The 26,011-nt window shown below is 29.6% G+C and overlaps 1 protein-coding gene across 3 annotated transcripts in view; it reads right to left on the bottom strand.

Annotated features, from left to right (window-relative positions):
• Positions 1-8,194: 8,194 nt before the first annotated feature.
• LOC117176039 overlaps positions 8,195-26,011 on the bottom strand; it is a 46,446-nt gene continuing 28,629 nt past the window's right edge. For all 3 annotated transcript variants that reach the window (XM_033366023.1, XM_033366022.1, XM_033366021.1), the window contains exons 2-7: positions 18,196-21,416; positions 16,432-16,662; positions 13,728-14,104; positions 13,363-13,623; positions 13,085-13,271; positions 8,195-9,354 (exon numbers count right to left, since the gene is read on the bottom strand). In XM_033366023.1, coding sequence (XP_033221914.1) covers positions 9,319-9,354; positions 13,085-13,271; positions 13,363-13,623; positions 13,728-14,104; positions 16,432-16,662; positions 18,196-21,396 — 4,293 coding nt within the window. In that variant the 5' untranslated portion in view covers positions 21,397-21,416 and the 3' untranslated portion in view covers positions 8,195-9,318. The remainder of the gene's footprint in view (positions 9,355-13,084; positions 13,272-13,362; positions 13,624-13,727; positions 14,105-16,431; positions 16,663-18,195; positions 21,417-26,011) is intronic.

The raw sequence follows: 26,011 nt of genomic DNA, 5'->3' as shown, positions 1-26,011 counted from the left end.
TATTTTACAACAGTAAATGAATGCATGATGTGTGTGTACGTTTGAAGGAAATAATTATATCCTCTGTATCCAATCAATTAAATAAAAAAAAGGAATCACACAACTTTAATGGTGTATTTACACGCCTGTTGACTGATCGTTAGCCAGCAGAAAAGTCATAAAAGTGACAGAGAGCGCAAAATTGGAAGAAAAGTACTCTCTATCTCTTTTCCTCTTATGACTTTTCTGCTGGCTGGCGGCCAGTTGACAGGAGTGTAAATATACCATAACAGGGAGAAAATCTAGCAATGTGTACCGTTTCAGAAATTTATACTTTTTTAAACTTTCAATTGAAAGTTATAATGGAAAGTTTCAAAGTGAGTGAAAATTTTTAAACTTTAACATTCTTAGCTTATTTATAATAATTATAGATTGAAAATGCCTATTGTACATCTAAAATGAGGTTTTTATTACAATAACTGCACTTTACTTTTTTGTCATTCAAAAAATGTTGTAATATCAAATACGCTGAGTGAAAAAACAGGAGCAGAACTGGTATAACTTAAAATACAGTTACCAGAGAATCTGAGATACCAATAAAAGCGCCAAAGATTGAAATTTTGATCATGATTAATAATAATTCAATTCAACGAATTTTATAAGTTTCGTACATAGAACTTATTTATATTTTATACATCAATTTATTGATCTTTTCTAACTGCAGTTTCTTGTAATTACAGCTGCCTGTACTAAAACAATGTATCGAGGCATGAGCCGTTAATAAACTAAACTAAATTTAAAATGGGAAAAAATAAGTGGGTGAGTTTTTTCTCGTGAAAAATACGTGTTAAACTTTATGGGGCTTCTGATAAATATTTTTTTTCTTCACAAAACACGCATTTTTATGGATTCGAACTTGGGAGTTCTATATGAAAATTCAATAACAAAAAAATCCAATGAATATTTGGACTACTCTATTTTACAATTTAATGAGCTTCGAATGTTTATAAATTAAAAATTCTATTTTCATTAATTCCTAAGTAAAAGCACACCAACAATTGATAATAATGGTTAATAATCAAGTTCGAAGGAAAAAGCGACAATCTGCCCAATTCTTCCCGAAACTGAAAAGAAATTTATATTCGACGAACGTACCTCTGTTTCAAACATCTCCAACGCTAGTGCACCAGATAAGGCAGAATCTCTTAAATAATCCATATGAGTGAGAGTGCCGTAATCCAAGTACTGGAGATACGGTACACTTTTCGGAAAAAATATATAAAGCTATGAAATTTAAGTTAGTTTAATTTAGATTTTTTAAATTTCCTTTCTTAATAGATAATTATCACTGGTGAAAATATTATGTCTATATAAATTGTCTATATAAATTCCCTATAGAAGGTCACGGAATAATCGCAAGTGTTTTTTGCAACGGTAAAAAGTTAAAAAAATATGACGCATATTGCCTGTTGACTGCTACTTACAGATGATGCGTTTGAAGTGTAGCAGTCAAGAGGCGTTATACGTCTTTTAATTTTTTAAACTTTTGACCGTTGCAAAAAAAACTATCGGGATTATTCCGTGTTGATTTTGCTGTTTTTTTTTAGATTTTTAAAAAGTAACCGAATGTGGTCTTTACGGGTAATTTGTACAAAGATATTATAATATCTTTGATTTTTAGAGGCTCCATTCGGTTTCTTCAGTCCGCCAGGGAATTGAAGGAATCAGAATTAACTATATTTTGAGCAATTGCACCTAATTCACTTCTATAGTTTTAAATAATTTTAATTCTACGATTAAGACTGAATAAATTAATGGAATTTAATTTTTTGTCACGAGTTAAATTAAATCAATTCTTATAATTTTTCAATCATTTTATCTGCTTTATTCAAGTTACAATTCCAAAACAAATGGATGTGGCTGTCGTTCCAAATCGATGTGGTTGTGTGTGTACAGGAGGGGGGGGGGCTTAAAAAGTAAACAATCTGCTGTCCACCTTTTTTGTTGTTGTAATTTTTTTTTGTTTGTCAAAAAAGCGCCCCCAAACATGCTAATTCCCACCCTGCGCTCAGAGATCCAGTCCGCCGCTGGAAAACTACTAGTATTCTTTCGCCGCCCACGGGCTGACACTGATTACAGTCGGAAATATTCAGACTGATATTTTTTTCGAAAGAATGATTTTATCATAAATTTAATTATTGAACTGTACTCGCATCACAAACCTGCACATTTGGAGCCATTAAAAGACTTCTTATATTAATTCGTTCTCAAGAAAAAATATTTGTAAATAAATCCCCGTAAAAAGTAAATAATTGAATATTTCAGAATTTTGAAAAATGTATTCCGTTAAAGAACGCTGAAAGAATATCTGTGAATTTTTTCAGATTTTTGATAATGACGACCTCCTTCTGAGAAGAGGTGAAAGTCAATACCTGCAAAAGGAAGTCAAAAACACCCTTTTTTCGGGAATTTTTATCCTTTAACTATTGACATTTTTTTTTAATAAAAGTGACCATAACGTTGAATTCGAAAGACTTTTAATTTTCAGATTCGTTTTATTAAACAAGTCAGAGGTTTTTCTTAGCATCCTGCACTCAAAAGAAGTAAGGGCCCCGATTTTAATCAGGAATAATAGGATGGTCCAGAAAATTTAAATTTAAAACAGTTAAGGTGCTCTGGAAAATATTTGTTTTATTCCAAGAAAAAATTATGTATAAATCTGAGCTAAAACCAACAATACCTAGTACTCCCTCGTCGCCCTTAAAGCTTTTAACCCTTTTAGAGGCAATGGTAAATATACGTACCACCTGTTTTCTCGTTTTTTTAAATGTTAAGTACAGTTTACATTTTTCAGCATGTTTACTTTCATTCTCAGACTCTTATGGATCCATGCTTCGTAATTATTTTGAAAAAGTGTGTCAAATTGTTTATTAATACATGGTTCTAAACAATGAAATCCAAAACGCGCGTTTTTTCGAATAAATTCGGCTAGTTTTTCTTAACAAATTTTGAAACATGTCAAAGATGGACATTTTCTTTGAAAAAGAAATGTATAAATTGTTTCGCATGTGTAATTAAAAGTTTCTTGCGATACAGTATAGTTTTTTAGGGCTGCTAATAAGAATTCTAATGCCAAAATTGCAAAATTCATGATGGCGGATCCAAAATCAATGACCCTAAAAACCTAAAAGTAACCATTGATGATAAGAATTAGTTTGACAGAAAAAATTTCCTCTGAAAGGGTTAAAGCTTAATACAGTTTTTTTCGCAATCATATAATTTTATATACATTAATCAAGGCATTTGAGTATTCCTTTACATGGAGAATTTATAAAAGAATTCATTAACCTTTTTTAAGTACCTTTTCGTGTACATTTTTTTTTTCTTTAAGAAAAAATATTTTTGACAGCACTTTTAATTTTTTAATTACATTTTTTACAATAATAATTAATCATTTAGAGATTTAATCTTGTCAATTTTAGTTTTAACCAATTTTTATACTTCATAGTATATAACCGAACTTTTTTTCATTTAGAAACAAGACGAAATACCACTGGAGTAGGAATAATCGACATAAGATAAATTCAGGCGAAAAATCGATGACCAATAAATAAAGTTAAAAATCCATTGGTGTTCCTGAAAGAATTAAATTTAAATGCCCAAAATTAATGTAAAAAGAAATGTCATGTTCGAAATAACAAAACATTTGTAGGAAAAGTACAAACAGGTATTAGAGCGCAAAAAGGGCTCAAAAAAGGCGAAATGGGGTAATTTTTTAAGAATGGAGGGGGGGGGGATAAGGGCAAGATAAAACATTTATGTTTACATTTAGAAAAAAGAAGCAAACTTTTTATAAGAAATTCTATAGTTCTTAAAAAATGTAAAATAATTTTTTAAATAAACGAATTTTATATGTTTTCAATCCTTCTTATAATCAGGTTCAAGATATGTTATTTCATCTTTACTATAGAATTAATACATTGAATGTAATTTATAAGAATAATATTTTCTTTTATTACGCCTGGGAAAATTTATAATTTATAAATTTAAGTAAGAGACCTTAATAAATACAATATTTTCCAGACTATTCAGTTACAATTTACTTAAAAAAGAATAATCAGAAACTTAATCGATTAGATTCTTTTTTAAAAATAAATTTTAACTATTAGACTGGAAGATCCGTATTTATTAGTAGAAAATTATAATTTTTTCCAGACGTAAAGAAATAAAATTATAATTTTTATAGAAATTTAATTTACACATACAAATATTGTATTTCTTATTTTAAATATGGTTTACGGTATATTCTTGTAAACTTTGACCGTGAGGCCATTTCTACTGGAAAGGAGTGGATAAACAAACAATTTAAGGTTTTCATCTTTCATATTTTTTAAAATATTATTATAACATTATATCGCTTCTATCGAACAATTTTATACGTTTTTTCATACAGATCTAATAAGGGAAACCGGCTGTGTTTCCGAAACGTAATCGATTCGGTTCTTCTTTTTTATATAAATTTCAGCTATTACTCTGAAAAATGTTGTATTTATTAGGTTCACTTACCTCAATTTATAAATTGAGTGAAAGTTCATCATTGATGAATCTTCAACTGGAATACATGAACTTTTAAAACCAAATTGGTAGATGAATTCCTTACAAAGAACATGAATTTTCAACTCAAACGATGAATATTTAACACGAATATTTGAATTTTCAACGATAAAGAATAATTTTGAAACAAGAAGATTAATTTTCTATAAAAAAGACGATTTAAAAAAAAAGTATTAATTATCAAGGAAATTGTTGAAATTTCAACAGAAAAAGACAAATTTTGAACTAGTTGTATTTTGAAAAAAAGAAATCAATTCTTAAATAAACTTGGAATAGTTCAATTTTTAGCAAGACATGAATTTTCAACCAAAATTATGAAATATACAACTGGAATAGTTACATTTTCATTAAAAAAAAAACTGTAACCAAAAAGATTAATTTTTAAACAAGAAGATTAATTTTACCAAAAGACAAATTTTCTACCAAATAAATAATTTTTCAAATAAAAAATATAAATTGACAACCAAAAAGTTGTTATTTTAACATCCGGACGGGTATCGCAGTTCAAATAAATCCAATAGATGGCGCTCCGAACAGGTAGGCCTGTCTTTTCACTGTAATAATAAGAATATTTAATCATTAATAATTAGCCTTATAATGTACTTTTCCATGTTAATTTATCTACACATTTCCGCTTTCTAAAAAGCATGTATCTATATATCATTTATTTATAATCTGGGTGGCGCCTTTAACGGGAAACCAGGAAAAGCCCGGAATTGAGTTAAAAAACCGGGAATTTACTTCTGATCGTAGCAAAATTCATGTTTTCAATACTTTAGTAATTTTTGTTAATTTAGAAAAGTAATTTTTACTTTATCTACGGTTTCAGGTAATATGAGTGAAAATAATTATCATTTCTATTTTAGGATAGGGAGTTTCGGTAAAGTAATACAATTTTCTTTGGAACAAGGAATTTTTTTAATGGAACGGGAATTTTTAAAAAGAATTTACAGTGGAATTTAGATGAAATTAGTTTACAAAATCTCTGTTCCAAGTGGAAATTCGTTACAATTTAAAAGTTCCTTTTTTTGAGATTAAAAAAAAGAGAGTGCTTCAAGTAAGTAATTTTGAGAGTAGAAGTAGTATTTCGAAAAGTAAATATTTCTAAATTACAATATAATTTTTTAAACATTTTTCGTTCAGAATTCACCTTTTTTTCTTGAAAATGCAACTACTTGCGGTTGAAGGCTGAACTCTTTTGTTGAAAATTATATTTAATTGTTGGTAGATTCATCATATTAAATGAAAATTCGTATCGTTTTAAAAATATAACTAGTTTCTTTAAAATCACTTTTAACTAAAAAATTAACTATTTCAGTAGAAAATTGAAATATTTTGGGCGGAAAATTGACCTTTTCTGGTTCAAAGTTTAACAATTTGGATGTAAATTTTTCTTTTTTCATTGCAAATTAATTTATTTCGTTGATAATTCACGTATGTTGTTAAAAAATCGCTTTTTTGGTACAAAATAGACTTTTTTAGTAGAAAATCAGTTTTTTCTTTTTTTTAAGTTAATCTCCTTATTTAAAAATTCTTCTTTTTGGTTAAAAATTTAAGTATTCCAGTTAAACATTCATCATTTTAGATTAAAAATAATCTTTTGGGTTAGAAATAATTTTACTTGGTTGAAAAACAAACTCGTCTGTTGATAAATGTTTTTTTCATTTAAGGTTCATCTTTTTGATTAAAAAGTAATTTCTTGGGTTGAAAAATGAGCTATTTGCTGTTATAGTAAGACGTACAGCCCGAAGCTACACATTTTGATCCTATGATTTCGCACTAAAAATTAAAAAAATCTTTCAATACAATAAATAATTTACTTGGCTACAAGTTCTTATTATTTAAATTGTCAATTTTACACATTTTTCTCATAGAAATCATTTTCAATAGAATATTTACAGTTTTTGCAATCTTTTGTTTTAATTTCGGAAGAAGCAGCTTTTAAATTGTGACGAATTTTGACTTGCAACAGGGATTTTCCATTCTTTTTTTCTAAATCCCAGTTTCTATTTTTTTTTAATTCCCGTTCCAAATCGAAAATTCCTTGTCCAAAGGGAAATTTTATTGTTTTACTAACTCCCATTTATGAAATAAAAACGATGATTATTTTCACTTGTATGCACTGCAACTGTAGACAAAGTAAAAATTAATTTAATTCTCGGTCTTTCCCGGTTTCCCGATCAAGTCTCCAATCTGATTATAAATAAATTATGTATAATATATATTTTTAGGTAGCAGAAATGTCTAGACGAATTAATAAAGAAGTATATTATAAGGCGAATTATCAATGTTTAAATATTATTATGAGTCAAGTAATATTATTAACCAATGTTTGAAATTTGCAACTAATACAATTGTCTATAAAATTAATTAATTTCATTAGCAAAATAAACAATAGAAAAATATGAATACTATTCAAACTGATTTCAAAATACGTACTTTTGTATTCAATTTTCTAATATTAAATTACATTTTTTCATGAATTTTTTTGGATTAATAATTACAGCTGTTCGTATTGTTACTGAAGACTTTGTTCTTCCTTTTATATTTATAAAAAGTATCAAGTTTTTAATGAATTTTAGTATTTTTGCTATACATAACAATGCAAAGACAGGCCTACCTGATCGGAGCGCCTCCGGATGCTAAGAGAACAGAAAGAGTGGGGGCGATGCATAGGAATGATTTCTACCAAAAAATACGAATTTTAACCAAAATCAAGCAATGTTTTAATGCAGGAAACATGATTTTTCAATTAAAAAAGATAAATTGTCAACCAAAAATAAAAAATATTTTCAAAGAAAGTGATGAATTTTCAACTTAAATGATGAATCCTTTAACTGGAATAGTTGAATTTTCAACCAAACATACTAATGTTTAACTAAATTGCTGAATATTTAATTGGAATAGCTTAATTTGTAATAACAAATATAACAGTTCAATTTGTGGTTCAAAAAATTACGGTTCAACCAGAGATGAATTTTTAATTAAAATGTTGCAAGATTCAACTGGCATAGTTAAATTTTAAATATTAAAAAAAAATTAATTTCAAACAAAAAAAAACAGGGTTTTCAACAAAATAGTTAAATACAGTGAAGCTAGTTTTACAAATGAAGAATCATTGTTATTCAATTTTATATTGCAGTAAAAAAAATTAAGCACACTCTCGAAAAGATTCGCTGACTTTTCCAATTTTTTCAGGTACATAAAAATTCCCTGAAAAATTCCAGGTTATCCAGGTAGGATAGACATCCTATTGATTATATTTCATTAAAAAAAATTTAATTTAAGTGAAAAAAGGCGAAAAAATGTGTCAGCTTTAAAGTTTTATTTAAATCCTAAACAGTTTACTTTGAAATAATTTAAATACAAAAAAGTTATTGAATTAAAATAGATCAATTCCGCAAGTCACAAAAATTCACTTCTCGCGGTAGCATATTCCAGTTTTGAATAAAATAGTTTTGTACATGTAAACCGAACAATTGTATATTTTCAAATATCATAAATTAAAAGATATGAGGGTGGAAAAAGGGGCAAGCGCGGAGGAATAGGGGAAACACTGTGAATCCTGTACACAAAGAAGATAAATAAATAAATCCATGAACGTTTTTATAAAAATGTATTGATCCTAATTAACGCCGTACAAAATTTACGGAATATCTTTAAAACTTATTTTTCATTTCTTTAGACCTTTTACAAGACAAAACAAAATAGCGGCTTTCCTAGGAATAATTATTTTAATTAATCATAGAACCCCTCAACCTGACCAGCTTGAACGGATTCCTATTAATTTGAACAGTCTTTTCGCCTACGATGGTCATGGAGATAAAATGTCACATTTGGTAATCAGAATCGTTTTTCTGATAACGATTTGCCCCATTTTTCACATATTACACTTAACTATTGGCATTTGCTGCGTTTATATTTGCGGAGGAACATTATTATTATTATTATTATTATTATTATTATTATTTATCTCACTCTATTGTGCAGTATATCAATCTTTCACAGGCAATAAACAAAAATACAAGACAAAAATCTCTTTAAGACCAGTGACTTTATCACTTACAAATAGGTAGACTCGTGAATTCCCGAATCAACGAAACAGCTAACCCCGCCGACCAACCATTACACATTTTAGGAAAATAACTCTGTCTAGTTATTCTCAGGTACTTTTTGCATGACTGACTTACTCTAGGTAAATGTATCAGCCTTTTTTAATACTAGACTTACAAATATTGGATTAAACCTTAAAAACCTAAAAAAAAAATCGTAACCTACTTAAAAAATCATCTGGCATACCAAATATTTTTATCTCTTCATTTGATCTATTTATTAAATGTTAATAATCATGTAAGGTAGTATTAAACTCAGTATATGAAAGCCAAAAAAAAATTCAAAATTATGTTACTGAGCGATTTCAAGTTCAACTGGATTTTAAGTTTTACTTAATTTTAATTCAACATTCTGTATTCCAAATGTTACGCTTCCTGTAAAATTACGAAATTAAAGATATTGAATTGAAACTACCTTGAACCACACTTCCGGACATTCTTCTTTCATCAAACAACTCGCATACGGTTCGTTTCTCAAGAATTCCTTAGCTTCAAGCACAATTTCATAGTTGACGTAAAAAAAAAATTTTTAAAAACACTTTTGGAATGGCACATTCCGCACTCCCAACCTGAGAAAAGTCTTTGGCACTTTAAATTCGTTTCACAAAAGCCGTTATGGATTGATGTGCGCCACTCTTCTTACATGTTCCTGAAAAAAAGAGAAACATTTAATGCTTTTGAGATTTGATTAGCAGTGTGTCTAGCGACCATTCATTTTCAAACTTTAGGATTTCCCGGATTGAAATTAACGTTTTTCCGGGTTTTCTTGTGATATATGTATTTCAATTTGGCACCTCATTTTGATTTAGAAAATTACTAAAATACACTAAAAGAGTTTACAAATTTAAAATTCTTTTATTAGAATCGGTATGATTTTACCAAGAGGAACAGAAAAATGACTAAACTAAAATTTAAAAAAATTAAAAACTTCCATATATGCGTCGACTAAAAATATTATAACAATTACTAAAATAAATACTAACATGAAGAAAAGATAAAATTTGAGGAGAAAAACTATCTGATTATAAATTTTTCAGAATAAATAAATACTTTCATATTCACAAAAGAATTGAAACAATTTATTGAAAAATTCATTTTTCGACTTTTGATTGAAACTTTATAAACCATTTCAAATTTGTAAATAAATTTTAAATAATGGATTCATAACACAGGCAGATAAAAAAAATTGTTCGAAGCCAAAAAGGCGACCTATATAGTCTTTTTTTTAAACTGATTTTGTCGATTTTTACGTTGAAATTTTTGTTTAAAAGCGTAAATTTCAGAAATGATTCATCTGAATATAAAAAAAAAAATGAATTTGTTAAAAGAAAATGTGTTTCAAGTTATTCTACATTCTCTACGTAGACATTCTTTTGTTTTTAAATGACCTATGTAGTCAATTTTATTTCTTTTTATTCCTTTTACAGGCAAATACCTTTTGAGCGTCCAAAAATAGCGTTAAAAAATTTTGTTTGAAAGAAAAAAAAGGATTCATTTGTTTATCAACAATTGATACATTACTCAGTGGGGGGATTATAATGACTTTCGAGGAAAATAATTGTTTCTAATATAGGATGTTAATTTTGGTTTTATTGTTACAATTACAAATTAATTTAATTATTTATCCTGACCCTAAAGCCAAAATTAACATTCGATATTATAAGCAATTGATATATTTCTAACAAATTCAATGTTTTTATATTGGGAAGAAAGATGTTTCGAATGTACATTATTAAACAAAAATTTCAACGTAACATTGAATTTTCATGGTCAATAAAATTATTTTTCTGCGACCAAAATCTCAGACAGTCTTTTCGAACATAAGGGCTAAACATGCAAAATTATTTGCAGCGAAAATAGGCCTTCTTAGGATAATTTGACATAAAAAGCAGAAAATCCGCAACACTTAATTTTTTGTGACTGTAATTAAACGCTTTTATTCAATCTTAAATTTTATGTTCAAATATTGATTTAGTTTAAAATATCCCATTTTTAACCCATTGCAAATTTAAAATTTTCAATTAAAAAATGTAATTGTTTTCAACATTTAGCAATATTTTAATGTTTATTTAAAATAAGCAATTATAAATCAAATATTCAAATTTGAACAATTTGAATTGTTCTTAGTTCTAAATTTAAACTTTGAAGGTTAGAATTTTAACTGCTTTATTTTGTTCAAGTTTTAATTTGCAAGCGATATTTAAAAAAATGAATGTAGGTATCATATCAAATTCAATTTGAAACGCTTTAAATTCCCAAAGATGAGATTTAAAAAAATTTTCATTTTCAATAAAATAGATATTTTTTAACCAAATAGTTGAATTTTCAAAAAAAAAGAGAATTTTAATGAAAGTATATACATTTTCAACGAAATGCATGTATTTTTGTAACAAAATACCTGAATTTTCAACTAAGAAATATCAACTTTCAACAAAAAATTGGATGGTTAAATTTTCAGTATGAAAAAAAAATTAATTTGCAACCAAAGAAATACATTTTGAACTACAATGATTAATCTTCAATTTAACAAAATTTTAACAAACTAGTTCAACTCTCAACAAATTAGATAAATTTTTAACCCAAAAAGACGAATTCACAACGATAAATGTGATATTTGATATTTCAAGCAAAAAATATTTCTTATTTTAAATCAAGAACAATTTAACTGAACCAAAAAAAGACGAATTTTCAACAAAATAGTTGATTATCTTTAAACAAAAGAGATTAATTTTTATTTCAAAAATCGAGTTTTCTACGAAAAATTGAATTTTCAACAAAAAAATTAATTCTTAATCAATTACAGAACGTTCTCTCAAATTCTTAAATTTTAATGTTAAAAGGGCGAATTTTCTACATAAAAGTTTAACTATCAGCCCAAAAAGACGAATTTTCTACAAAAAATAGTGGAATTTTCAACCCAAAAGACATTTTTTTAACAAAGCCATTGAATTTTCAACCAAAAAGAATGAATTTTGAATTTTCAAACAAAAAAGATTAATTTTTATTCAAAAATATATTTGTAAACTTTAAAAAATATATTTATGTTATTTTTCAACCAATAAAGATGGTGAATTATCTCTCCATAAATACAAATGTTGAACCGAACTGTTGAATTTTCAACCGGATAGTTAAATTTTCAACCAAATGCTTGATTTTTCAAACAAAAAAATTAAACCTGAATAAATTATAGTTGCATTTTCAATCACATAGTGGAATTTTTAAGCCAAAAGGATAACTTTTTTAGAAGACAGTTGAGTCTTCAACAAAAAATTTATTCTGAACCAAGAAAGGTGACATTCTTGCAAAAAAGAAAGAAAAAAAGATGATTTTTCTATCCAAAAAACTGAATTTTTAACAAAACTGTTAAATTCTCGATAAAAAAAGGCTTCTTCACTAAATATTTTAACTTTTAACCAAATTTTCAACAAAATGATCAAGTTTTAAAACAAAAAAGATGAAACTTTCACCAAAAAAGTTACATTTACAACAAATAGTTGAATTTTCAAACAAAAAGTTAAAATCCCAACCAGATCGTTAAATTTTCAAGCAAAAAAAAAAATAATTTTCTACAAAAACAGTCGAATTTTCAAGCAAAAACGATGCACTTGAAAAAAATATATAATTGTAGACTTTTAAACTCAAAAAGATACATTTTCAAGGAAAAGATTATTTTTCAACTTGGAACGATGACTTTTCTATCAAAAAATATAAGTTTTTAATCCAAAAGCACGAATTTTCTGTACATAAAGTTCAATGAAGCAACTGCATTTTTCGTCGGTTATTTGAATTTTCAACCAAATGTTCACATTTTCAAATAAAAAAGATTAAACTCTAATAAAAAACCGTTGCATTTTCAAACCCAATAATCTAACTTTTAAGCAAAGCCATGATTTTTTTAGAAGACGGTTGAGTTTTAATAAAGAAGTTTATTTTCAACCAAGGAAGGTGTCATTTTTACCAAAAAAAGATTAATTGTCAATAAAGCTGTTGAATTTATGAAAAAAAAATTCTTAACGAAATATTAAAACTTTTAACAAAATCATTAAATTTCCAAGTGAACAGTTTCTTTTTCCAGCAGAAAGGACGAATTTTTTACAGGACAGATGAATGTCTAACACAAATTTATTTTCAACCAAGATGAATTTTCAACCAAAAAGATGACATTTCTACCAAAAAGGATGTATCTTCAATCAGAAAGGACGATTTTCTATCCAAAAAGATGGTGGGTTTAACAAAACAGTTGAATTTTCGACAGAAAAAAATATGAATTTTTAACAAAATAGTTGATTTTTCAACAAAATTCAGTCTGAAATAATTTCTCAGTAATTTTCTTAGCCTGGTGATAACTCTGAATTTATACTGGTTTAGTTAATACTCACGGGCAGTTGATTAGCATTTGGAATGTCATCATGCGGACCTCTGGTCTTTGGTGGTAACACGGGCAAAAGTGCTTGCGCATTTAACTGTAAATTCGGGTTCATCTTCTTAATTTCGTTCTCGGTCACTTCTGCCACTTTTCTCACAGCTTCCGCATTCAATCTCCTATTATCACTCCAAAGTGGACACCTGCCAATAAAACGTTAAATTAATTCTTATTTTATGAGAAAAATAGTGCATTTTCTTAGAATTGTTGTTTTTTTTTTTGTAGAAAACTTACAACATTGAAGAGGCTGATCCCTGTCCGTTAAAATGAGAATATTCTCCTTGCTTAAGGGGCGTGGAACAGAGATAACACATGGAAGCACCACAAACGCAAGTCATTTTATTACAACCTTCCTCCTTGAAAAATTGTTTTTGACACTGGTAACAAGTTCGGACCAAAGCTTCAGTCATTTTTTCCTCTAAATGACGTCGAGCCTGGTCAGATTTCATGACTTCGTCACACTTCAGAGGCACATGATTCAATTCCTTGCAGAGGCTAGAAAAACAAACATTATTTTGCAATCGACACTCATTTTTTATTATTTGTATTTTTTTTTCATTAAAACATGAAGAAGGAAATGAGAAGGGAAAAAAGCTTACGGGCAAGATTCCTTCATACATTCTGGATTTAAGCACTTGAAGACTTTGCTTTCGGGTGGAGGGATCGAGGCAAAATGACAGAATGGACAAGACACAAGTCCTTCTAATCCTGCCGCCTTGACCTCCGCTTCCTGTCTTTTTTTCAAAAGAATACTGAATGTCGTTGGAGGTAATACCTCCTGCAGCACTGAAAGGCTGATTTCGCTATCACAGTTTGCAAAACAAGTGATGTGAGTCTGACCATCACCCATTTTCGATTCAGTTCCTCTGAGAATGCACGCGTGACAGAAAAGATGTCCTTTTTCACAGGTCGCACATTTACTTGGCATGCATTCGTCATTAAAGCAACATTGACACTCGATCAGCATACCTTTTTCCTGTAGGGAAGAATGAATTTACAGTAGCGAACGATAACTCTACAGAGTACAGTAGAACCTCGATTATCCGGCCTTCGATTATCCGAGGCTCCGCGTTATCCGAGACAACGGGAATCATCCAAGCACTTCGCATTAACCGAGGTGTATGCTCGGATAATTCGGAGAATCATTAATAAAACAGATGAGCTGCTACGCCTGATTCTGAATGCGCGCAGTAGTTTGCAATTATTAATAAATTAATCAATTAATCAACATAAATCCACATTCGTAAGTTGTTTACTTTTATTTGCTAAATGTTTATACTTATTTTTCTATTTAAAATATATCAAAAATAGATAACTCTTTCGAATATTGTACTTCTTCCGTATTATCCGAGTTTTCACTTATCCGAGACTGAACAATCACTGAACAATTTAAAATTCAAATGTTCAGCATTACAGCCACCCTGCATATTAAAAAAACCCGATCAACTCTTAGCCGAGGGGTTGTCCACTCGACTTTTGAGACGAAGATTTAAAAAACTTCATAATGATTTCAAAGATAGCACACAGATTTTACAACAATTTTAAGAAATATTTCAAAAATTTTCAAAGATTTCAAACATTAAAAACTACTTGAAAGATTTCAATGATTTTATGAAGATTTCAAATATTTTAAAGATTTCACAAGTTCTTTAATCATTTGAATGATATCACAAAGAGTTTAAAGATATCAAATAGATATTATATGAAAGGTATTAGAAACATTTAACAACAAATTTCAAATATTTTCAAAGATTAAAACAGATTTGAATGATTCCAAATATTACAAAGAACTTGAATGATTTCAACGATTTCATACAGATTTCAAAGATATCACAGAGATTTGGAAAGATTTTACAAAATATCTCAAACATTCAAATTTTAAATGATTTTATAAGCATTTCAAAGGTATCACACAGATTTGAAAAATATATTTAGTGTTTTAAAGATTTTAAAAATTACAAACTACTTGCAAGATTTCAAATATTTCAAGGATTTCAAAGTTGCAAAAATTTTGAAGATATTAGATAAATTAAAAAGATTTCAACAAATATTTTAAACATTTCAATGGTTACATAAATATTCACCGATTTCTCGAATAATTTAAACATTTGAAAGATTTCAAAGGTGTTAAATATTACAATGATGGTAAAAGCTTTAAAAAATGTTTCAAAACTTTCAATGATTTTATAAAGATTTCAAAGATATCATACAGATTTAAAAAAATTTTATAAATATTTCACAAAAATTTCAAAATATTTTAATAATTTAACAAAGACTTCAAAGTTTTCAAAAATTTTAAACATTCGAAAGATTTTTATAAAATTTTCAATGTAGAGTTTCAAGGAGTTCACCCAATATTTCACACATATCAAATTTTGTTGTTAAAAATTCGAAAGGCTTCTAATTAAATATCTTGAAGAAATTGCAAAATATTTTTAAAATGTCAAAGGTTCCAAAAAACACCAAATTGTTAAAGATTTTAAAGGTTTTACAAATATTTAAAACATTTTAATTATTTCATTATTATTTTGAAGACATCATACAGATTTAAAAATATTTTTAAATATTTCAAAGATTGCAAAATATTTCAATGATTGTAGAATGACTTCAAAGATTGCAAAAAATTTTAAAGATTTCAAAATATTTCAAACATTACAAAGATTTCATTAAGTATTCAAAGATATCACACAGATTCCAAAGATTCAAAAGATTGAAAAAGATTCCAATGATTTTAAAAGATTTCATAAATATTTTAAACATTTCAATGAGTTCACAAAGATTTCAAAATTATCACACAGATTTCAAAAGATTTGGCAAAAATTTCAAAGATATCACACATATTTAAAAATATTTCAAAGATTGCAAAAGGTTTCAATGATTTATAAAAATTTCACAAATATGTAAAATATTTCAATGATTTCACAAAGACTTCAAAGATTTCAAATATTGCAAAAGATTTAAATGATTTAAATGATTTAATAAAGTTTTCAAAGATATAACACAGATTTTACAAGGAACTCAAAGATTCTAAAGATTGCACCCAATATTTCACACATTTCAATCATTTCATATAAATTTTAAGCATTCCTAAAGATTCTGAAAAATTTCTCGAAGATTCGAAGGGCTGGTAACTAAATATTTGGAAAAATGTTTCAAAGAATTCAAAAAGATTTCAAAGATTTCAGGCTTAAGAGTCTTTCAAAGATTTCAAAAGAATTCAAACATTTCAAAGATTTCGAAAAGCCTTCTACACCAGATTTCAAGAATGATCAACCCCTCGGTATTTTGTTTAATAATACTTACCCTGAGTTCGTTAAATTCTCTTTCCTCGGTTTTCTTGATTTCCTCGAGGTAAGCGACAATTTGATTTTTGTGACGAACATAGGCCATTTCTTGAAGAAGAGGAATATTTTCCATGGGAATGACCGAAGAATTTCGTTTGTTTTTCATGTCAGGTAACATTCTTCTCAAATCACTCGCGGTTAAACTCAAATGATGCTTTCGTTTCCTATAAGCTTGAGATATAGTGACGACCTAGAATTGCAGAAAAATTTGTCTGAGACCTACTTAAAGTATTTATTAATTTGTTTAAACTAAATTAGAGTTGGATATAAGATATTGGTTCGATGAATGTGGTCGGGCATTTGATTTCGATTAAATTACCCATTTAACTGAGATGTAACAGTGACAGAAATGTATTGGTAATTTGGAAATTGGCGAATTCCCAAAATTTCATATATCTCGTAAAATGAACAAAATTTAGAGAGCCAAATAATTTGTGAAGGGTTTCATTTTGAGGCGTAAGAATACAGTTTTCGTAAAGCATTTTCTATAAATTAAACTTTTATATGAGCGGTGCCACTTTTGTACTCATTTTTATCATTTACTCAATTTATTTGTTAAATTTTTCTGAGCACTTATATTCTTATTGAAATTAGATTATGAAAGAATGAATTCAGTGTATCAACGCAATGTAAAATTTACGAGTACTATTATCAGGGAGCGTTCACATAGTACGTAACGTTATTTTGGACCCTTTTACCTTCCCACACCCTAACTGCAGTTACATCACATTGTTTTATATTGGGTTAAGAAACTTAATAGACGTTTTGTAAATAAAAATATTTTTTAAAAATAAAGTGTGGTATAGAAATAAATGAAACAATATTAATTTTCATGAGACAATTATAACAGATTTTTTAAATATTTTAAATGTGTCAAAAAAAAAGAATGTAGAAGATTGAAGAAATATATATTTTATTTTTAAAATTATTAGGGAAATTCGAGCCTTTTCAAAAGATATTTAGGACTTTTAGAATTTCAAAAGAAATAATAAATATTCCATAAGTTTTCGGAAATGCTTTCAAGGATTAAAATATTTTAAACCTATGCAAAGCCTCTTGAATTCCTACAAATATTTTTAAACGAATCAAATTTTTATTTAAAATTTTGAAAAATCATTTAATATGTAAAAAATTTACCTCAAAATCTTCAAAAATTTCTTACGAATTTGAAGAAAATTATCAAAGATTTTTTAATATTTCAGATTCGTCAACGAAAAATCTATATTTGAAAAATATATATATTACGGGATTTTACCAAATAATAGGAAGAATTCGAGAATTCTAGAAGTTTTGCAGAATTAAAATATATTTTATGAATGTTCGGAAATGTTTAAAATTTATAAAATATTTTTCTTACAATTTTGAAAATTTATTTAAAATGTAAAACGCTGCCTCAAAATACCCCCAATTTTATTAGGAATTTGAATAAAATTTATTTATTCACTTGAGACCTTTGAAAGTTATTTTAATTAAGGGCATTAGAAAAAATGATTTCAAACAAAACAAAAAGAATTTTCAACAAAATAGTTCAATAGATTAATATAAAGCTACTTTTACAACTGAATAATCCTAGTTATTCAATTAAATATTGTAATAAAAAAATAAAATTAAGCACGCTCTCGAAAAAATTCCCTGACAATTCCAGGTGTTCCATGTAGGGTGGATACCCTGAAAAGACTAAAGAAAAAGATAAAAATTATATTATATAACACATGAAATTCACCTTATACTTGCAGAAGATTTCCTTCAAAAACTCGTACACAACAGCATTGTACTCGCACGTTCTATCTGGATTCTCAAAGTGAGAAACGGGATCCGGGAATATTTGCAGAAACTTCTTAATATCGAACTCCGTCGTATACTGCTTAATTTGCTCGGTGACTTTGATCTTCTTCAAATAGTCATCTCTCGTGGGATAATTCGGATGTTCCAAATTCCTCGCCACAAAGTCCTTCAGACTATCCGGAATATGATGATTTTTATCAACAAAGTCCCGCAAATAAGTTGGATCGGCCTGAGGAAAAATGCTCAAGAGATTTTCATACTGCTCATCCTTATCGACCACCACATTGCCGGGTTCTTCTTTCATCGCTGGAACATGGAAGTGATCTGTTCCTTCAGTCAGCAAAATTTCCACAAGCATATTCAATTGCTGCTCTTTATTAAGCCCATTCACATTGAATGGAGGATTGACGCACTTCTCTTTAATAAATTCCGGATTGACATCGGGAAAAATTCCTCTCAGTTTATAATAAGTGTCTCGACAAGGAATTTCTCTATTTTCAATCGTTCTTTTCATCCCAGAATTTGCAGATGAGGGACCAGCAATTATCACAGGTGTATTGTCATTGATTCTTCCAGGATTTGCGGAACTGGTCGATGGCCCGGAACCATTTTGATTAATTATCGGCGCAGGAACATAAGGCGGAGGCCTCGTAATTCGTGGCGTTTGATAAAAATGGTGTTGAAGACGGGGATTGAGGAAATCCAATTGAGCGGGTTCATCTAGTTTGTCATTTGGCAAGTACTCTTTTATAAACTCGTTTATGCCCGAGGTCGTAAAATTAACAACCGGTGCTTGGATTTGACCAAACTTCTTGAATCCAGGTCTTGACATTGGATCATAGAGATAACGATTTCCTGGAGGAGGTGGCAGGTTTCTTGCTGGAGGAGGAGGAAGTGAAATCGCCCTTAGTGTATTTGGAATAAGCGGAGTCTCTCTCACTGGAACTGGAGGGAGTGGATTCTCCCTCGCAGTATCGAAAGAATGGGGAAAACCTCTCAGCGGACCGTAGTTGTTAGCAGTCTGTTCTGAATGTGCGAGATCAGACCTAACTTTGGGAACTAATGGTCGCGCAACATTATCTGGATTTTCGGATTTTTGCAATTTGATTCTTAGAACTTCAGGAAGAGGAATTGGATTTTTAGTAGTCTGGTCTGAACGTGTGGCATCAGACTTAACTCTCACCACTTGTAGCTGATCCACATTATCTGCATTTTTGGATTTCCGAATTTTTATTCTTAGAGCATCCCTGATATTTTGCTCAAGCTTGTACTGATTTTTTTCAACGTTTGCTTCAGCAGCTACTTGAAAATTCCTAGCCTTCGCTGCTATTGCGAAAGGTTGGAATATCTCTGGTATGACGTTAGGAATGCGGGTCGCAGGATCATTAGGGAACGTGTTCGCAGATTCGGAACCCTCAACTACAAAACCCTCATCTGTAAGTTCCCTCGTCGGTGATGTTAGTTTTCTCTTCGTAGGGTTTGCTATAGCCTGCTGAAAATTTGACTCCTTTTCTTGCTGATTAATAATGAGCTTGGGCGGCGTTAAGATATTCTTTTGCACGGGCCTCAGCTCATTTTTAGGAACTGGCTTGGAATGAAAATTAAACTTCGATGGTTGTATGACGCAGGATCGAAGCAAGCTTTTACCTTTGACTTTGCCATCCCTGTGCTGATGGTTTTGTACGTCTCTGATTATAGATCCTGCTATTATATTCGAATTATTTAAATCAGAATGATTTAAATCGGAATTATTTAAATCAGGGAAGGTTTGATCAGATGCAGAATCATCACTGGAACAAGACGAGTTGCCGTATTCAGAAGATGCACGCTTCTCACTGCTTCGCACTTTTTTGTGAATCTTTTTTATGGTATTGGCATCAATTTTTAATGATGCACCTGAAGGGGAAATTTTCTTTTGTTCACGTTCCATAGGACAAGGATCGTTGTTCCGCTTTCTTTTCTTCGGGAAGTTTGGTTCTGGTCTCTCCCTAGGCATCAAGTCCCACAAGACAATAGTGACTCTGTTCGAGGCTTTCTTGTATTTATCCAACATAGAGAATATCACATCGCCACTCGTGTCCGGGAAGAGTCGATTGATGGCCTGTGTTTCTTCAAGGAGTTGCTCGTAATTTGTTTGAGACGATTTTCTGCTATCAAATTTCCCGCTCTCATCTCCATTTTCAATTGGAGATTGTGCTTCATCATTGTACACTTTGCTGCAACTCGGCTTAGGCTCAACATTCTCGTCCTGGGAAAAAAAGCTATTCATCGCCCTTGGTGAAAGACTAAATTCCATATGTGAACTGATGGAATCTTCAGTATCGATTAATTGTGGCATTCGTTGCGTTTCTCTGTCTTCGAAATCTCTACTGCAACCAGCAACTGGACTTCTGGGCCGGGGTGGCTCGACCATCTGAATTTCCTCCAAATCGTTGTTGTTGTTCGGATCATTGTTGTTTTCTTCAAGAATCTCCGAGTTTTCCATTTCGATATTTTCTTCAAAAATGTTACGCTCAGCGGGTTGTTCAGGTATTTTCGAATTTTCGCAGAGATCCTTGAGTATGCTCAGGATAGGAGGTGGAGACTCTGTCTTCGTTGTATCGGTTTCCTTTTTATCAGCATCGTGATCTTCGTAGTCTGAAGTTGTATAGTAATTCTCAACATCGGAGTCATTTGAAAAATCATTTTGATTTATGGTTTCATCAGGGTTACTGTAGTCGTTACTATTTTCTTCTACGCGTGCAGACCAGCTGACGTCTGAATCTTGTAGCTCTTGTTTTTTGATGACGAAGTTATCGGGTGTGAAATTTTCCTCTGCCGTGTCTGTTAAATCTACAGTTTTGATTTTATCCTCCTTGCGAACTTCCTTTATAACCTCAACATCCGATTCGTTTTGGTCGTCGTCTTCGAGGTCGTCTATAAAGTCACTGGATGATGTGAATGCGCTGGGTCCAGAGGTACGACTACTTGATCCTGGATCATTAAATTCTTTGGCTTCAATAAGAATTTGAGATACGATTTTCGGGATTTTCAGTTCTTCTAAGAGGTTGAAGATTCGCGATTCGTCAATGTCACTAACACCGGCTTCTTTTAAATTGTTTTTTACCTCTCGCACATCGTCGAATATCCCTTCATACATGATTGGCAATCAGGTTTTGTCTGAAAGAAGCAGAAGGGTTACGTGAAATTATAATACACGGAAACTTTATTTAGTGAGGTGATAGAAATACGACGTGTTTACTACTCGAATTTTCAGTGTCGGGTGACTAGAGAGACTTGACCAAACGAGAGATTCGATAATTGGCAAAAACGTGTATTTTATTGGTCTTTAAAAATTATATAAAAATTCATAAGACTCATAGGCCGTTAAGTAATTAGCGTACATATGTAATAATATTAGAAGTGATAATATTTTTGAATTATAAGTCATAGAAATAGTAGTAATAATGATAGAAAGTATGATATAATATTCCTGATGCTAACTGTTCTGTGCTACTGTTAGTATATTCTTTAAAAATGAAATATTTTAATTATTAAACCAAATTTATTTTTTAATTTAAAAATAATTCATTTTTTATTTTTAAAAACACTAAATAAACTAAACAAATATTTTAAAACTTTTAAAAATATAATAATTTTGTGTATATGCAAACAAGATGATTAAACATACAGATCGAATTTTGATTCGCTTCAGTTAAATGACTAAGAAAGGGCCGTTTTCCTTCAAAACGTTTGGCTTTAACAGCAAGTTTTTCTTATCTTAAACAATTCATTTAATTCAAAAAATGTACATTAATATAATTTATCCATATCATTAGAAATAGTTTATTAATCAATTACTTTAAATTTAATGATCAAATTATTATAAAAATTGCCTTTGCCTAAGACATTAGGCAAATCTTTTATCTTAAAAATATACCTCACGGTTAAAATCATTTTAATAATAATGTCTGATAGTCTTCGATTGAAATAATGTTCATTTGAAACAATATTTGTAATCAAAATATAAACTTCTTTTATTCATATCCTCCTACCCTCCCTTTATTAGAATATTTGCATTGAATAATATTTATATTCACACATAGTCCTGTTTTATTTTAGTTATTTTAAGCATTGACATAATTTTGTAATAAATAATCAAATAAACAGTTGTAAACCTTGATAAATTTATCATCACAGTCATTAAAAAAACGGATTATATATTGATTATATATTGAAGTGTTGTTTGTTGCATTGAATACTTTTATCGAATTTTTCATGAGTTTAACTGAAAACCTGGTCAGGTCTCCCTAGTCTCACCTGCACGAAATTTAAAGATATCACAAAGATTTAAACAAATTTCAAAAGATTTCACGAAGGCTTGTGCATCAGATTTCAAGAATGCACAACACCTCGTAGGAATCTTAAGACATGTTTTCCATTGAACAAAGTATAACTATTTTATCTGCCATTTGAGTCACGATTTCCTAGTTTTAAATAGTAATTCCTAAAAGGGAGCCGGATAGTCATTAATAAAACCGAAAGTAATATCTATTATACACAGTAAATATGATTAAAACAGAAAAATTAGATCACAAACTGCTCCTTAAAACTAAAAAATATATTAAACAAGCAGAATTTTTTAAATATCAGAAAATTTAAAAACTGTTGAATTTTTCTTTTTCATTGAATATGACAAATAAATGGATAATTAATTTTAAAATTAAACTTTAAGAAAACCTTTTTTTTTTAGAAAAACACTCCTTTTATTTTCCAACATTTCGTTACAGAATTTACAGAAAATCTTACATGATTTAACTGAGAACGTTACACATGATTTACCGAATTTTCTTTATTACAGCGAGAATATTTAAGTAAATTTAAGAAGAACAACATTATTTTTATTTACTTACAATTATTTAAAATTAACATTATTTTTATCATTAAGAAAATAGGACTCGCCGAATGTATAATAATCCGACACCGTACTTAATTTTTTTTAATATTAAAAAAAAACATAATTTTGAATTTAATTCCAATTTTGTTTAAGATTCCACTTACCACATTTTCTGGACGTATTTGTCACATCAATCTATTCAATTTTTTATTTCGATATCAACATTTTATTTTGAAAGTTTAAGAGTAAGAAAAACCTTTATGTGGATGATAAAACTAAGAAAAATGTATGATCTACATTATCTACATTATTTTATTTGACCAAGACCGACGCATACCACAGTATTTCAGTTTATATTTGTCATAAGGACAAATAACTTTATTGTTAAATACAGTTAATGTGGTATTTTTACAATAAATTAAAAATAACCATTATTCTATATTTTCAGTGCATCATTTAAATGTAAATAATAACTTTGAAAACCAAAACTCATCACCGACGGTTTATTTTTGTTAGTCCTTTAGAAAATTTGAGCTTCTCTTTACATCTTGATCCTGCAATATGACTAATTTAATTTAAAAACTTGACACTTTCACATTAATCAGTTCTTGCAAGAATAATTGTGTTAATTTTACGCTGGTGACAGGATGTTTCATCTAATATAGCCTTTTTGATTCAAAATTCAATTACTTAATTGAAAGTGGAACTACTTAATTTTTTTTGGTTGTTCATTCATTATTTTCGCTGAAAACTCTTTATTTTTTGTTCAATATTTAACTATATTTTGTTGAGTTTTTTTTTGGTAAATTAATTTTTTCAACTGAAAATTAAATTATTTCAGGTTTGGTTCAACATTTATCTTTTTCAGTTGAAAATTCACTTCTTTGGTTAAAAATTTAACTATGAGGTGCAAATGCCTTTAAAAATACATGTATTTTGTTAAAAAAGATTCTTTTTTGATAGAAAGTTAATTTCATTGATTGAAAATTAATCCGTTTGGTTGAAAATTTAACTGAAAATGTAGCTATTCTATTTTTGATATAAAATGGATCTTTTTTAGTTGAAAATTCACTTATGTTGTTAAAAACTTGTATTTTTTGGGTTGAAAATTCAATCAAAACCAATTTTTTCTTTCAAAATCAAACAATTTTACCGGTTTGTTGATTTGAAATTTCAAAACAAATTATCCCCCAAGGTGTGAACGAAAATTTCAACATTCATTTTCCATTCCCAGAAAAGTATAAAGTTTGACTAAAACAGTCCGTGTAAACGCCGTCATGCATATATAGCATAGATATACAGGGTGGACACGCTGGGGCTGACATACATGGCGAGTAGAATGCTACCCGAATTGCACAACAGCAGGGGAGAAGCCATTATACAGGGGTATTTTCATATTTCGCGCCTTTGAAGTTGCATTCGGATCGGCCATTCGGCCCAGTCCGTGCATCTTCGGATCAAGTTTATGATAGTATCCATGGTTGCGTTCGAAACTTCAAACGGTTATGTTCAGATTCACCGGTTTGCCCTAATCGCTGTCAGTAAATGTAGGCAATGTCAGTTTAAAGTTTACGCATGTAATATTTCATTCACTTTATTTGACACATATCCAGTCTATTCATAACATACCTTTTTTTCACTCTTCGCCCACTGGAAGCGCAGAATATTATTACTATTTTATAGTATTTATAACTCAGCAGCCATTCTATAATGTTCTTGGCACAGAAAAAAATGACGTTGACTTCTCAGTTCACATGTCTTACTTCATTATTAATTAAACACTTTTATTATTTGTAATTACAATATAACATAACCTATATTGTTTTGACACTTGTATCCGTTTGAAGTTTCAAACGCAACCGTGGAAACTATCATAAACTTGATCCGAAGATGCACGGACTTGACCGAATGGCCGATTCGAATGAAACTTTAGAGGCGCGAAATATGAAAATACCCCTGTATAATGGCTTCTCCCCTGCTGTTGTGCAATTCGGGTAGCATTCAACTCGCCATGTATGTAAGCCTCAGCGTGTCCACCCTGTATATAGACGGTCGAATTTTATATAAAATAAAAAAGTGTGTCCTAAAAGAAAAATTTCGTATAAATTTGCCATGTCTGGAAAAGTGTACAATTTGACAAAACTGCCACAGTGCCTACGCGAGCATAAACTTGGGAGTAGATACTTACTATCAGCGAGAAAACTATAGGCATCTGCATTTGAAGCTTAATAACTCAGTAAAAAAAAATGCTAGCGCAACAAAAAATTAGTGATTTAAAAGCTAAAAGTGTTCTACGTTAATGAGCTTGAAAACGCTTATGTAAAAAAATGTTTGTGCTTAGCAGACTGAAAAATGTTTTTAAAAAAAGTCAGGATTTTTGGGTACATTTAAGATCAGTCAAGTTTAGAGCAGAGAAAAATAGAGAGTCACAATGCATTAGAAATATCAGTTGATAAAAACATGGCGCCCCCTACTCGTCCGTATACCCGTGATGGCCATTTGATTGATATATATAATTAAAAATTTGTCATAAAGACAACCGCAGGATTTCGCCGGGAGCGGGTGCTAATCTGAAAAATTGCACCCGCTTCCAGCGAAATCGCGGTAAAATTTCAGCCACAACCACGTCTCACAACCGCGAGATAGGTGGTTACAGTCTGTTACGACGATCCAGCAAAAGCCTCATGCACCCTAAGAACACGGAGCGGCCCAAGGACAACTGCCTTCTGCATTTTTCCCGTTGCAACTCCCTTATAAGGTCTCGATACCTCTCTTCCTTTTCATTCTCCTTGGCTATGATGTTTTTGTCAGTTGGTGCCGAAAATTCGATAACGAACATGGTTCGCTTCTCGAAGTCAAGAAGAACCATGTCAGGCCT

This window comes from Belonocnema kinseyi, chromosome 7 (assembly GCF_010883055.1).
Source record: "Belonocnema kinseyi isolate 2016_QV_RU_SX_M_011 chromosome 7, B_treatae_v1, whole genome shotgun sequence".
Classification (NCBI taxonomy): domain Eukaryota; kingdom Metazoa; phylum Arthropoda; class Insecta; order Hymenoptera; family Cynipidae; genus Belonocnema; species Belonocnema kinseyi.
Note: the sequence above shows the minus strand (reverse complement) of the source record. Positions and strands in the feature narration are given on the sequence as shown.